Source organism: Dasypus novemcinctus, chromosome 19 (assembly GCF_030445035.2).
Source record: "Dasypus novemcinctus isolate mDasNov1 chromosome 19, mDasNov1.1.hap2, whole genome shotgun sequence".
Classification (NCBI taxonomy): Eukaryota; Metazoa; Chordata; class Mammalia; order Cingulata; family Dasypodidae; genus Dasypus; species Dasypus novemcinctus.
Window position 1 is genome coordinate 21,244,833 of NC_080691.1, and position 13,864 is coordinate 21,258,696.

General features: G+C 37.8%; 1 protein-coding gene across 9 annotated transcripts in view; it reads right to left on the reverse strand.

Annotated features, from left to right (window-relative positions):
• The window catches only part of ATXN2 (ataxin 2), a 175,210-nt gene that overhangs the window by 104,468 nt on the left and 56,878 nt on the right, over window positions 1–13,864 (reverse strand). For all 9 annotated transcript variants that reach the window (XM_058280970.2, XM_023585905.3, XM_058280969.2 and 6 more), the window contains exons 2-5: window positions 7,931–7,967; window positions 6,683–6,742; window positions 6,125–6,196; window positions 4,570–4,720 (exon numbers count right to left, since the gene is read on the reverse strand). In XM_058280970.2, coding sequence (XP_058136953.1) covers window positions 4,570–4,720; window positions 6,125–6,196; window positions 6,683–6,742; window positions 7,931–7,967 — 320 coding nt within the window. The remainder of the gene's footprint in view (window positions 1–4,569; window positions 4,721–6,124; window positions 6,197–6,682; window positions 6,743–7,930; window positions 7,968–13,864) is intronic.

Genomic DNA, 13,864 nt, shown 5'->3' on the forward strand with positions numbered 1-13,864 from the left:
TCATTCCATATTTCTTTCACTAAACATGACAAAGGAGCTGGTAAGCAAAAATGATCCTTTGGAAGGGGATGACTGTGGGAAGATGGCAGAGTAGGAAGCTCCAGGAATTAGTCACTCCACCAAAACAACCTCTGAACTTGCAGGAACTGTGGCAATCACCTGTTTTGAAACTCTGGAGTCTAGGGGAACACTGTGCAGCATCCATAGAAGAGCTGGTAAAAGAGGCTGGTAACTTGCAGTGGTGGCGGCTACCATCCACTATCCCCCAACCACCTGGCAGGTAAGTGGGGAACGCTGCCCGGGTTCCTGGTGCAGGTTGGTGGCGTCAGGGTGGCTAAAAGGAGCCTAGTCCCCAAAATCCAGGGAAGTGTGGTCTGATCAATGATCACTGCTTTTGATCACCTTTGTTCCAACTACCCCATCCCACCAAAGCAAAAGCAGCAGAGGACTCTTAAAGAAGCAGTATTTTACTCTTTCAATTTCCCATTTGGAAGCAAAAGTGGTTTGGAAAAGTCACAAATTGACAGTTCCAGCCATCAAGAGCAACAACAATAGAAATCTAGCAATCCCAAATGAGTGGGAGAACTAGACCTCCTGAGTTTTAACAAAATAATATTCAGTCTAGTTCTCAACAACAAAAAAAAAAATTAAAAAGACGTAAATAAGGAGGAAAATATGGCCCCTTCACAGGAAAAAAAATTTTTTTTCAGAAACCATCTCTGAAGAAGCTCATACATTGAAACAATCAGTAAAAGACTAAAATCAACTATCTTAAACATGTTCAATGAAGTAAAGGAATACAGAAACAAAGAACTAAAGGAAACTAGGAAACTGAACAAAATAGAATTTATAAAAAAGACACAAATAGGGGAACAGATGTGGCTCAGGCAGTTAGGCACTCACCTCCCACGTGGGAGGTCCCCGGTTCAGTTCCTGGTGACACCTAGAGAAGATGCAGACACAAAAGGGAGCCATCTCAGGGGAGAAGTAGGGGTATAAAAATAAATAAATATATCTTAAAACAAACAGAAATTCTGGAGCTTTCAAAGTACAACAATTGAAATGAAACTCATTAGACATATTCAACAGCAGATTTTAACCAGGCAGAAGAAAGGATCAAAGAACAAGAAGAAAAGACAATTGAAATTATCTAACGTGAGGAACAGGAAAAAATAATGCCTGCGGGATACCACCAAGCATGACATAGGTACTGTAGTCCCAGAAGAACAAGAGAGAGTAAGAGGTAGAAAAAGTAATTGAAGAAGTAACAGCCAGATACTTCTCCAATCTGATGAAAACCATAAATATAAACATCCAGGAAGCTCAACAAACTCCAAGCAGGAAAGAGTCATCGCAGAAAGACAATTTTTTAAAAAAAGAACAACAACAACAAAAAAAAAAACACAAAAACACAAGCAGAAACTGAAAAACAAAAACAAAAATAAAATAATAAAAGTAATCACAGCATTACTCACAATAGCCAAAAGGTGGACGCAACCAAATGCCCATCAACAGTTGAAGGGATAAACAAATATGGTATAGCCATTCAAAGAATATGATTCCGCTGTAAAAAGAAGTTAAGTGCTGGGACATTTTACAATATGGATAAACCTTGAACACATCATGTTGAATGAAAAAACAGACACAAAAGGACAAATATTGTACAATTTCTTTTGTAAAATACATCAAATAAGCAAATTCATAGACACAAAAAGCAAAATAATGGTTATCAAAGGTAAAAGGTCAGTTCCAAGATAAGCATTTGCAGTGACAAAGGCAGCTAAATGGCCCCCAAAAGTCGATGGCAAAATGAAGAGGGGATGAGAGTATCCCAGATGCAATGGAATCCAATGTAATGAATCCAAAAAAATGATAAAACATTAATTTTCCAAGATAATCTGATTGTGTCTTCATGATATCAAATGAAACATTCATAGTACCATAAGAAAATATCAATTTTTTTCTAGGCTTCTTTTATTCATTTATATATATAAATAACTCTTCAAACTCAAAAAAAACCACAAAAACCGCAATTAAATAATGGACAAAGGATGTGAATGGACATTTCTCCAGAAAAGACGTAAGATATACAAATTGCCAATAAGTACATGTAAAGACATTCAGCACCACTACACATCAAGGAAATGCAAATCAAAAGGATGAGATACCACTTTACACCCATTAGGATGGCTATAATAAAAATGACAGACAATAATAGGTGTTGACAAAAATGTGGAGAAACAGGGACCCTCATACAATGTTGGTGGGAACAGAAAACGGTGCAACCAATTTTGCAAATGTGCTAGCAATTCCACAAAAGGTTAAACAGAGCTACCGTAAGACTCACCAACTCCATTCTTAAGTACATACCTAAAAGAAGTGAAAACAGGTACTCAAACAGATAACTGTCCATGAATGTTCACAGCACTATTCACAATAACAATAACATAAAAAAAACAAAATGTCTAATCAGCTGATGAAAGGATAAACAGAATGTGGTATATTCATACATTGGAATATTATTCTGTCACACAATGGAATGAAGTTCTGATACATGCAACAACATGGATAAATCTTGAAAGCATTATGCTAAGTGAAAGCCAGACCACATATTCTATGATTACATTCATATGAAAGTCCAGAATAGGCAAATCTATAGAGATATAAAATAGATTAGCAGTTGCTTAGGGATGATATGGGGGTGGAGAAGTACAGAATTCTTGTTCAGATGATGAAAATGTTCTAAAATTGACTGTGGTCATGGTTGCAGAAATAGGTGAATATACTAAAAACCACTGAATTGTACACTTTAAATGGATTAATTTATGTCATGTGAATTGTATTTCAATTAAGTTTAAAAAAAAAAAGAATGGCTAAAAGAGACAAATGATTTAGTGCTATTTTTAGGATACTATGCATTGGACACAATTGTATAACCCACAAAACCAATAAAATCTTCAAATAAAATACCTGAAATTATTCTACATCCATCCCCTTATAAGTATACTGAAAGTTTTCAAAGATATCACTCTTATATACATTTTCTTGGCTTCCTACAATAAATCCAAATTATCTGAGAAACAATACCACAGAATAAAATTAAAAATTTAAAAACAATAATTTTGAAAGGGATCAAAGAATGAGGTAACCCCAAAACTTCCAAATAATACATACTTTTCAAAACACCAATTAAAAAGAAAAAATGAAACAAAAGCAAAGTATATTGTGAAAGGCTGTTACTAAATGACCTCCTACCCAAGAGGGTAACAAATGTATTTTTGTAATGGCTAATATTACAGAAGGCTAAGTACTAAATTCTACTAAAATTTTATCTTCCCTTTTCTCTTGACCCAAACTGAATATTAAAATTTAAGACAATGGTACACTTTAACAGTATTAGTATAAATACAAATAATTTTATGCTCGCAGGCTTATGAACAAGATCAACTCCAAAGCAGCAACTGAAAAAAAGATTTGTTTTCTTTCATCCACCACTGAAGGACTCTTAGACAAAAGACTGTGAGTCACAGACACAGACATTTAAGAAGAACATGGAGCTTTCATCACCATTTCAAAGCAGTTACAGAATATCCAGCATTGCTTGCCTCTGAAAAAGCAAACTTTAACATTTTGTGAAAACCTCTTGAAAAGGTCCACGAGAACAGGCTTCAACTTGCTGGTGGCTAGCAATTTCCCAATAACAATTAAGAAGAATCAGCCCAACAATCAAAACAGCTGTTGGCATAGATTTATTTATAAAAATAAAATTGTAGTGAATTTGTAATGATTTCTAGAATTTGGTAAAAAAAATTTAAGAAATTTACAACTAAGTTCAAAATTGCCCTGGAGAGTCCTTTCAATGTGTTATTAACAGTCTGCCCTGCAGAGTGCTCGCCAAAAGAATAACAGAAATAAATACCCATCTTTTCCTCCTCAGTAGACACTTGAAACAAATTTTAAAATAACTCCACAGTCATTTTAAATTTTCAAAAAATAATACCATACTCTGAATTTTCTTTAAAAATGTTCTACTTCTTTATCTTTTTCATATTCATTAGCCATCCATTTCCATCCACAACTCTATGCCTTTCTCCCCTGGCTCTTTGCTTTGATTTCTTTCCAGATATATAAGTCCACTTATAAACTAAAAAATTATAATGCCAAAAGGGACAAGAAACTTACATTTGGGTATAAGCAGCAGCATTCTTGACCAGGAAACTTTAGACAATTATTTATAAACTTTTTGTTTTTTTAACAGACATACTAGGACCTTATACATGGGAAGCAGGCACTCAACCACTGAGCTACTTCCGCTCCCCTAAACTATTTTTAATGGGAAACATACCCTTATAATTTATTCCACTAGACATACAAGTAATTTTCCTTATTGTTTTTAGTATTTCCCAACAAAAATGCACAAAATTTCGTTTCTTAAAAAAAAAGTGTTTTAATGAGGATATTCTAGAAAACCAAATTTCTTAAAAAAAAAAAAAAGTATGATCAGAATGAACAGTCTTTGCTCAAATAAATCTAATAAACCACAAAGTCTATGCAGAAATTAAAACCCACCTCTTCTTGCATAACTGGAGTCCATATCTTTAAATTGTACCACAACAAAGTCTGAACACTTGAACAAAATACTCTCCATTATTTCTTCACGTTTTGGCCCAGAACCAGATTCTGTACTTTTCTCATGTGCAGCATCAAGTACTAAGTCGCACTAAAATAAAAAAGCACAAGCAAATACTCAAAATATTTTTCAATAGAAATAAAGTTTGTTAGGACTTCTTTAGCATACATATCATGGTCTTTGCTATTTCTTATATGACTTTGGCAAAACCATCTATCTCATGAAAACGTGATAATCATATCCTTTACTCAGAAATCTGCTCTATTATCTAATTCCACCATTCAAAAATCCTCATATCAAAAAGTGGTCCTGGGAAGGAGATGTGGCTCAAGCAGCTAGGCACCCACCTACCACATGGGAGGTCCCGGGTTGAGTTCCCGGTGCCTCCTAAAGACGATGAGCAAGATAGTGACCTGATGCAGCAAAGTGACACAATGGGATGACATAATGAAGAGACACAGCATGGAAACACAATGAAAGATAAAACAAGCAGGGAGCTGAGATGACTCAAATGACTGGGTGCCTCCCTCCCACATGGGAGGTCTGGGGTTCGGTTCCTGGTGCCTCCTAAAAAAAACACGAGGAGACAGAGAATACAAACAATGAGGGGGGAGGTAAAAACAAATAAATAAAATAAATCTTAAAAAAAAAAAAAAAAAGTTGGTCTTTGCTACACCATGGTTTGTCACGTACATAAATAGTGACAGAGGGGAAAAATTTTTGAACTACCTCTTCTCATCCACAATGCTTTAAAAAGGCCAAAACAGGGAAACACACTTGGCCCAATGGATGGGGTGTCCGCCTGCCACATGAGAGGTCTGCGGTGCGAGCCCTGGGCCTCCTTGACCCGTGTGGAGCTTGTCCATGCACAGTGCTGATGCGCGCAGGGAGTGCAGTGCCATGCAGGGATGTCCCCTGTGTGGGGAGGCCTCACACGCAGGGGGTGTGCCCCATATAGGGGGAGCTGCCCAGCGCAAGGGAGGGTGCAGCCTGCCCAGGAGTGGCACAGCACACATGGAGAGCTGACACAACAAGACGACAGCAAAAAGAAACGCAGATTCCCGATGCCGCTGATAAGGAAAGAAGCGGTCAAGAAGAACGCGCAGCAAATGGACACAGAGAGCAGACAACTGGTGGGGGGGGGGGGTTGAAAAAAAGTGACTTTAAAAAAAAAAAAAAAAGGCCAAAATATTTTAGTAAGCATATAGATCAAGAAGTGTTTTTGATTACACAAGTCTGAAAAATAATCAGTATTTGAAATAAAAGAGCAAAACCACAAAGTAGTTTTCAAAAACACAAAAAAGGACTGAGCATAAGAAATTTTCATTTACTTCATAAGAAAAACATTAGAATTTAACAAGACAAGTATATCCAGCTTATAATTACAAATGACTAAATGAAAAACTAATAAACACTGTTCAGGAAGCCATACAAACATACAGGGGATGATAATTCAGGGAATTTCTACATTAACAAAAAGAGAGTGAAAATTACCTTAGGACTGTATGTTTTAAAAACTCCTTCATATATACCTCCATTTTTCACTTGTACTTCACATTTAGATCCCTAAAAACATACAATAAATTTATCAAAGAAAAGGTATGTTACCTGGTCATAGAAAAGAACTCCTTCTACTTTACTTTTTATAGCTCATAGGGCTTCATTCAATATACTAGATTTTACCTGACACAATAAAAAATTTTAAAACATTAACAATGCATTGAACTCTCAATATTCTTACGTGGGTTCCAACTGAGAGTTTGCAGTATGAATTTAATACTAAAGTTAAATGTTTCTAATCCCAGTGACAAGACTGATGCACTAAAGAAGACAACTACTAACATTATTTTGTACATAATAGTTAAGAATATTTTTATAGTGAGTTGAAATAGCTTGGATAAAGAGAATTCTAATATATTTTTCCTAAGTCATTCTGATTAAACATGACCGAAGAAATGAATACTCTTAAGAATCTTTATCTACAATTTTAACTTCAGAAGACTATTTTACACCACTCCAAAGCAGTTTATCTCCAATAATCTGATAACTTACAACAACCGATGTAAGTATATGAACCATCCTCATATTTGCATAGATTCCATCAAAAGAAATCTGGAATATTAAAAAGAAACTATTATAAATCAATATTTACAATACATATGTATTAAAGAATATTTATTTTGTAACAAACATTTAGATACATGCATTATATGTATTAAAGGGAGATTTTATTTACTATAATCTTTTGCTTCCTTAGGCAATAGAAACTTAAGTTTTCAAAAGTGAAATTAGTCATACCAACTAATACAATACACTTTTACTATAAATGATACAAAGAAGCAAAAATAAATTTTCATAGAAGGACAAAAACCATAGGGGCAGAAGACAGATCAATAGCTGCCAGGAGGTGGGGAAAAGAGGAGTTCATTACAAAGTGGAGTTCACTACAAAGTGGAATGTACGAGTTTTGAGGGATTTTGGGGGGGCAGGGGTTAGGTAGAACTGTTGAATTGTGGTGGTAATGACATGATTCTATATATTTTGCCAAAACTCACAGAACTATAACCTAAAGTGGGTAAAGTAACAGAAGGAAAAAATCAAAATCAAAACAAAGTATACTGAGATGGGAGGAGAACTTTCTGAAAGGATGCTGACCACCTCCTCCAGGTACCTCTCAGTCAAAGATAAGGCTCAGAGGTCTTACAACCACGAGTCCATATTATGTAGGAGAGTACCCTCCTCCCCATTCTTATGAAGGTAATCTGTCCTCTCAAGGCACAATATCAAAAACAGTGACTGTTTCACATTTACTTCTTCTATCACATGGAACCTATACCTTTTACCCTTCATGCCCAGTTTAATTTCATTGATAAATTTCTGAAATTTAAGACAAGAAGGACCTTTCCGAGAGAGAAAGATGAAAAGAATTAAAAAAGGTAGCATATTAACTCATTTCAAATTTAAAAACCCAAAGAACATTGCAAACTCCCGGTGTTCTACTTATCTTTTGGGAATTACTCATTCAAATTTGTCTTAATAGTCATTCATAACAGTACAAATGACTTATTTTTCAAGTTATGCAAGAAAATATTAAAGACGACTTTACATTTTATACATAAAGCCATTATCAAAGAACACCACATATGGTTAATAGGGCTGTACCAAACGAAACATATTGATCTATTAAGTCATCAGAAAAAAAAATTCAGTAATTTTTTTTTTTTGCTTTGGCTTTTGGGCTACAGTTAGAAATCGTTTTATTTAATGTTTTTCCAAGCAAATAGCACTCAAGTTACTCACCGTAGACTGAGACAGTCCTTTGCTGCTGTTTCGACCTCTGAAAAAATTAAACATTACACTTATTAAATTCAACAGGCTCAACAACCTAGAAAATATTGTCAAATGTTAATGTTTTATAATTCCATTCAAATAAAGGACAGGTTATGAGTGTGGAAGGCTCTTCTAATATTAAGTTTAAAGGCTATCTAAATATGATCCTTCTCTGTCCTTTCCTGGCTCAGAAGCCCAGAACAGCTAAGGATGAGAGGAGAGCGGAAAGAAGAAATAAGAACGCAAACATTATTAAAAATCAATAAATGAAGTAAAAATAACAGCCTACTGGTAGAAAAACTAACCTTTCACATGAATTTGTAATAATTTTTATTCTAAAAATAATCGCTCAGTTATAATGAGCAACCTAGCAGCAAAATATACACTCTATTCCTGATTTAACCAGCATATGTGACTGACACACCAAGTCATTCATCCCCACCATTAAAAATGGTTAATGTGTGGGAAACGGACTTGGCCCAGTGGTTAGGGCATCCGTTTACCACATGGGAGGTCCGCGGTTCAAACCCCGGGCCTCCTTGACCTGTGTGGAGCTGGCCCATGCACAGTACTGATGCGCGCAAGGAGTGCTGTGCCACACAGGGGTGTACCCACGTAGGGGAGCCCCACGGGCAAGGAGTGCACCCCATGAGAGCCGCCCAACATGAAAGAAAGTGCAACCTGCCCAGGAATGGCACCGCCCACACTTCCCGTGCCGCTGACGACAACAGAAGCGAAGCAGACAAAGAAACAAGACGCAGCAAATAGACACAGAGAACAGACAACTGGGGGAGGGGGGGAATTAAATAAATAAATAAATCTTAAAAAAGGCTAATGTGGGAAGCAGACTTGACCCAACGGATAGGGCATCTGCCTACCACATAGGAGGTCCGCAGTTCAAACCCCAGGCCTCCCTGACCCGTGTGCAGCTGGCCCATGCACAGTGCTGATGCGCACAAGGAGTGCTGTACCACACAGGGGTGTACCCACGTAGGGGAGCCCCACGGGCAAGGAGTGCACCCCATAATGAGAGCCGCCCAGCGTGAAAGAAAGTGCAACCTGCCCAAGAATGGCGCCCCACCCATGGAGAGCTGACACAAGATGATGCAACAAAAAGAAACACAGATTCCTGGTGCTGCTGATAAGGACAGAAGCAGTCACAGAAGAACACACAGCAAATGGACACAGACAGCAGACAACTGGGGGCGGGGGTGGGGAACGGGAAGAGAAATAAAATAATAATTTTTTTTAAAAATGGCTAATGTGTGTACAACTGTAGAAAAACATCTGAAAAATGCATTCAAAGCTCTTTTACTTCTAAATAAGTGCCTCTGTCAGAATCTATATAATAAATGTCTTTCCCTGTCAGCCACCTTTCTCCTAAAATGATGTAGCACACTAAAGTCTGCTGTCAAATAATTTCCAGAAAGATGGACTCTATTTTCAAGCAAATTTAACTATACTACATAATGCAACCTAAGGTTACATTGAGAAAAATCGTGCCCCTTAGAAATGATATAAACATTAATAAAGTCAATTTTTTTTCCATGTACATTACTTAACTCTGAAATAACATGATTGGAACCTCATTTTTAAAATGAGGGTGTAGCTCAGTGGCTGAGTGCCTGCTTCACATGTACGACGTCAGGGCTTCAAGCCCCAGTACCTCTTAAAAACAATAATACACAAATTAAATCATAAGCTAAAAACATTTAAGGAGCAAAATAATTTAGGGACATAGAATCTGACTGGGGACAGTAACTAGTAAATTAGTGATACTGAGCAAAAGTGGATTCCCTCAGAAGCAGGCTAGTTAGGGAATAAAGAGATGGCTCTGGAACCTGGCAGAAAAACTGACACCATTAAACATGTCCTTCAGTAACCCCAAGATGGTTGCTGGAAGACCCTTGTGAGATTCCCCATCAGGATGAGATTTCTTCCAGAAGCAAGGAGAAGCCCAGGATATTCTCCAGGGACCTTATCACTAGGCTCTCCTGAGGCACTAATGGGTGGGGTAATCAATCAAAACAACAAACAGCTGGGACCCCTCCTTCATTAGTAAAGCCGCGTAATAATTAATGGTTCAAAAAGCAAGCCCAAAGGCCAAACCAACCCTCTCTTGCCTTTTGACCCATTCTTGCCTTCTGCCCTATGTTCTGACCTTCTTTGCAGCTGCCAGAACGCCCCCTCCCCACCCCATGCCAAAGACTGGATCAACGTGCAAGTAAATCTGGGGATTTATAATCTATAATGGGGAATGGTGGTCTGTTAAATCAGCCCTCTTTATCACTCTTCAGCCCCTTCCTTGCTACCTGGGACCCATGGTCTTTTACTTTCTCCCATTTCTCTTCTCACCATTCTTTAATAAATTACTGGCCTAATTAACCCAGCTTGCTCTCGAAATTAATTTCCTGTAGCTTAGCAAGAACCTAGAGAAAGCCTGGCAACACTTCCTCCAGATGCATCTTTAAAGCCAACTTCTGAGACACCGGGATTTCAAAGAGAGAGTTTTACTGGTTGTGCAAGCAATGGAGCACAGTGACCTCATGGCCCAAAACTGCCTCTCTGATTATCAGATTCTAATATTTTATAACATCAGGGTGCCCATGAATAAATGGAATGGAAATGGACACAGGTTCCTTCATTAAAGAACACTACAGGAGTAAACAGGATGGATAAGGGTTGAGTAGCAAGTCAGGGTCTGTCACAAGGATTTGGGATAGTGGTCTACAGAACGAAGGTCAGTTACAAGGTCTTTCATATGGATATTAAACAGAGATGCAGGAAGTGGAAGTGGCTCAATCAATTGGGCTTCTGCTTACCCAATGGGAGGTCCTGGGTTCAGTTCTGATGCCTCATGGACAAGGTGAGCTGGTACAGCAAGCTAATGCAACAAGATGATACAACAAAAGAGACACAAAGACACGAGAGACACAACAAACCAGGGAGCTGAGGTGGCTCAGGTAACTGAGTTGCTCTCTTCCACATGAGAGGTCAAGGGTTCAGTTCCCAGTGCCTCCTAAAGAGAATATAAGCAGACACAGAGTATACAGCCAATGGACACAGAGCAGACAGTGACTGCAAACAAGGGGGGGTAATAAATAAATAAATCTTAAAAAAAAAAAGGTGTATGGAATAGTTACCAGTCCAATAGTAAGTATACATAAAGTATGAGTTCAATCTAGAATTACCATAACAATAGTAAGGATATACAAGGGTTAAGTCAAATCTAGAATAAACATAAACAGCAGAGGTAGGATGACTCTAGGCAGCTTTAGTAATTTGATATTAATCTTTTGGTATTTTATAACATAAAACCATCTATGTAATAATTTAGTAATCATAACTTAATTTTTAAAAATTTATTTCCCCGCCTTCCCCTCTTCCACCCTACTATTTTTGCTGTCTGAGTTGTCTTCTCTTCTCATACTCTCTCTTCTAGGATTCACCGGGATTCAATCCTGGAGACCACTGATGCGGAGAGAGGCTCCCTGTCAATTGCACCACCTCAGTTCCTGGTTTCTGCGGCACTTCACCTTGGCTCTCCCCTTATCTCTTTGTGATGCGTCATCATCTTGCTGCATGATTCACTTGCGCAGGCACTGGCTCACCACGTGGGCACTTGCACTCACCACACAGGCATTCATGCGGGCACTGGCTCGCCACGTGGGAACACTTTCCTTTCTTTTTCATCAGGAGGTCCCAGGGATCAAACCCAGATTCTCCCATATGGTATGCAGAAGTTCTATCACTTGAGCCACATCCTCTTCCCTGTTGTTAATTCTTAACCCTCTGTTACAGGAGCACCGTGCTAGCAAGCCTACCAGACATGTCTTATCTATGGTTGAATCATCTACCAAAATTTGAGATACAATGCCTCAGATGTGTAAACGCTCATTAAATATTTAAGGAATTAAGGAATCCTGTTGAGGAAAATGGAAAATGGAAAAGAAAAAGGAAAAGAAACCTTTCAAGGTAATCACCTTTACAACATGGGTTGGCCAACAACAGCCTGCAGATGATATGATCACTGAAACAGGAAAAGTTTTATGCTCTTAAATGGTTGTTCAAAACAAACAAAGAAGCAAATAATATGGAACAGAGATAATATATGGCCCACAGACCCTAAAATATTCCCTAAATGGATCTCTACAAAGTTTGCCAATTCCTGCATGAAAAAAAGTAGCAGCAATGTCAAAGACTCCAACAAAAATAAAAGCCACCTTACTCCAATAAAAAGTTAAAAAAATATGTAGTCTCTTGCTGTTTTACATGAACCAGTACTTTTAAAAGAAATTTGTGGATAGCATTAAATACCTTTCATACAAATTTAATGTATACGGAAAATGGAAAAGGTCATAAAATTGCTGCTCTCACTTTAATTATTTTAAAGCTTTATATTAGAACTTTAATAAGCTTGATCCAGCATTGGAAGAAAAAAAAATCAAGATATTTCAATAGTGTACTTAAAAATATATATATTCTCCCTGGCACCGAGGGATCACTACCACATACCAGCTGAAGAAGCAACTAGAAAATGACCTTGAATTAAAGATTCAATGCGGAACAGCAGAATATACCTGTCTACATATAATGACATGACTTCGGGAAGCTGTTTGACCTAATGTAAGGGGGAAATGGAAAGGAGAAATGAGATTATAAGGCTGTGAGTCTCTAAAAAAGAGTCTGGAGGTTGTCAGAAGGAATACCCCTATGTACAACTGAACAGAGTCTAAGAGACAGATAAGGTAGATACAACCCCAGGTATTGGTTCTTTTGAGGGATAAAGAGTCCCACGGGTTCTATGGTCATGGCAGAAGGGGTTCACTGCCATGACAGATAGCCCTTCTTTGGAGCTGGTGTTTCTGCGTGATGGAATTGGACTCAGAGGGGATCTCTTTTCACAAGACTTGCATGCTACTTTATTGGAATTGTAGTCGGTGCTGGGTTTAAGATATATGTAGGGGATTCGAATCTCTGGACTGATAATATGACGCCCAGGCCCAGAGCCTCAACAGACTTCAGCTCCTACACTTTGATTTATTGGACTTACTCCACTCAGCTAACATGGAGTTGAAGAAGGTCAACCACCGCAACATGGAGCCTAGAGTGTCTACAACTGGAAGCGGGAGGAGTGCATCCAGTACCCATATGGAATCTAAGCCCTCACTTGATCAATTGATAAATATATTATTTATTTATTTATTTCTCCCTTCTCCCTCCACTGTCTGCTCTCTATTGTCCGCTCACTGGGTGGTGTTCTGTGTCTTCTATTCTCATCAGGCGGCTCCCACAACCAATCCTGGGACCTTCTGGAGTTGGAGAGAGGTGATCATTCTCTTGCGCCACCTCAGCACCCTGGTTTTGCTAAGTCTCTTTTTGTCTTTCCTCTGTGTCTCTTTTTGTTGCATCATCTTGCTGCGTCAGCTCTCCACACTGGCCAGCACTCCTGCGCCGGGTCGCACTCCTCTTCAAATAAATGAATCCCAACTGTCACACCACATTATACATAAAAAGTAAATCAAAACGGATCAATGATCAAATCATAAAAGCTTAAAACAATAAAACTTTTAAAAGAAAATATGGGAGAAACTCTGTGAACTTTGATTAGGCAAAGATTTCAGAAAGGGCCGAAAAAATAAAACCATTTGAAAAAATTGATAAATTTAAAACTTCATCAAATCTTTTAACACTGTGCTTCAAGACAACATTAAGAAAATGAGAAGTCAAGCCACAAACAGTGAGAAAAATATTAGAACCCACATGGCTGATAGTGAATGAGAATCCAGAATATATAAGTAATTCATTCAAATTATTAAGAAGATAGCCCAATAAATGAGTAAAGAAATTAAAATAGCACCACTGTGCCAAAGATTTATTGGCTAAATAAAGTCAGACAATAGC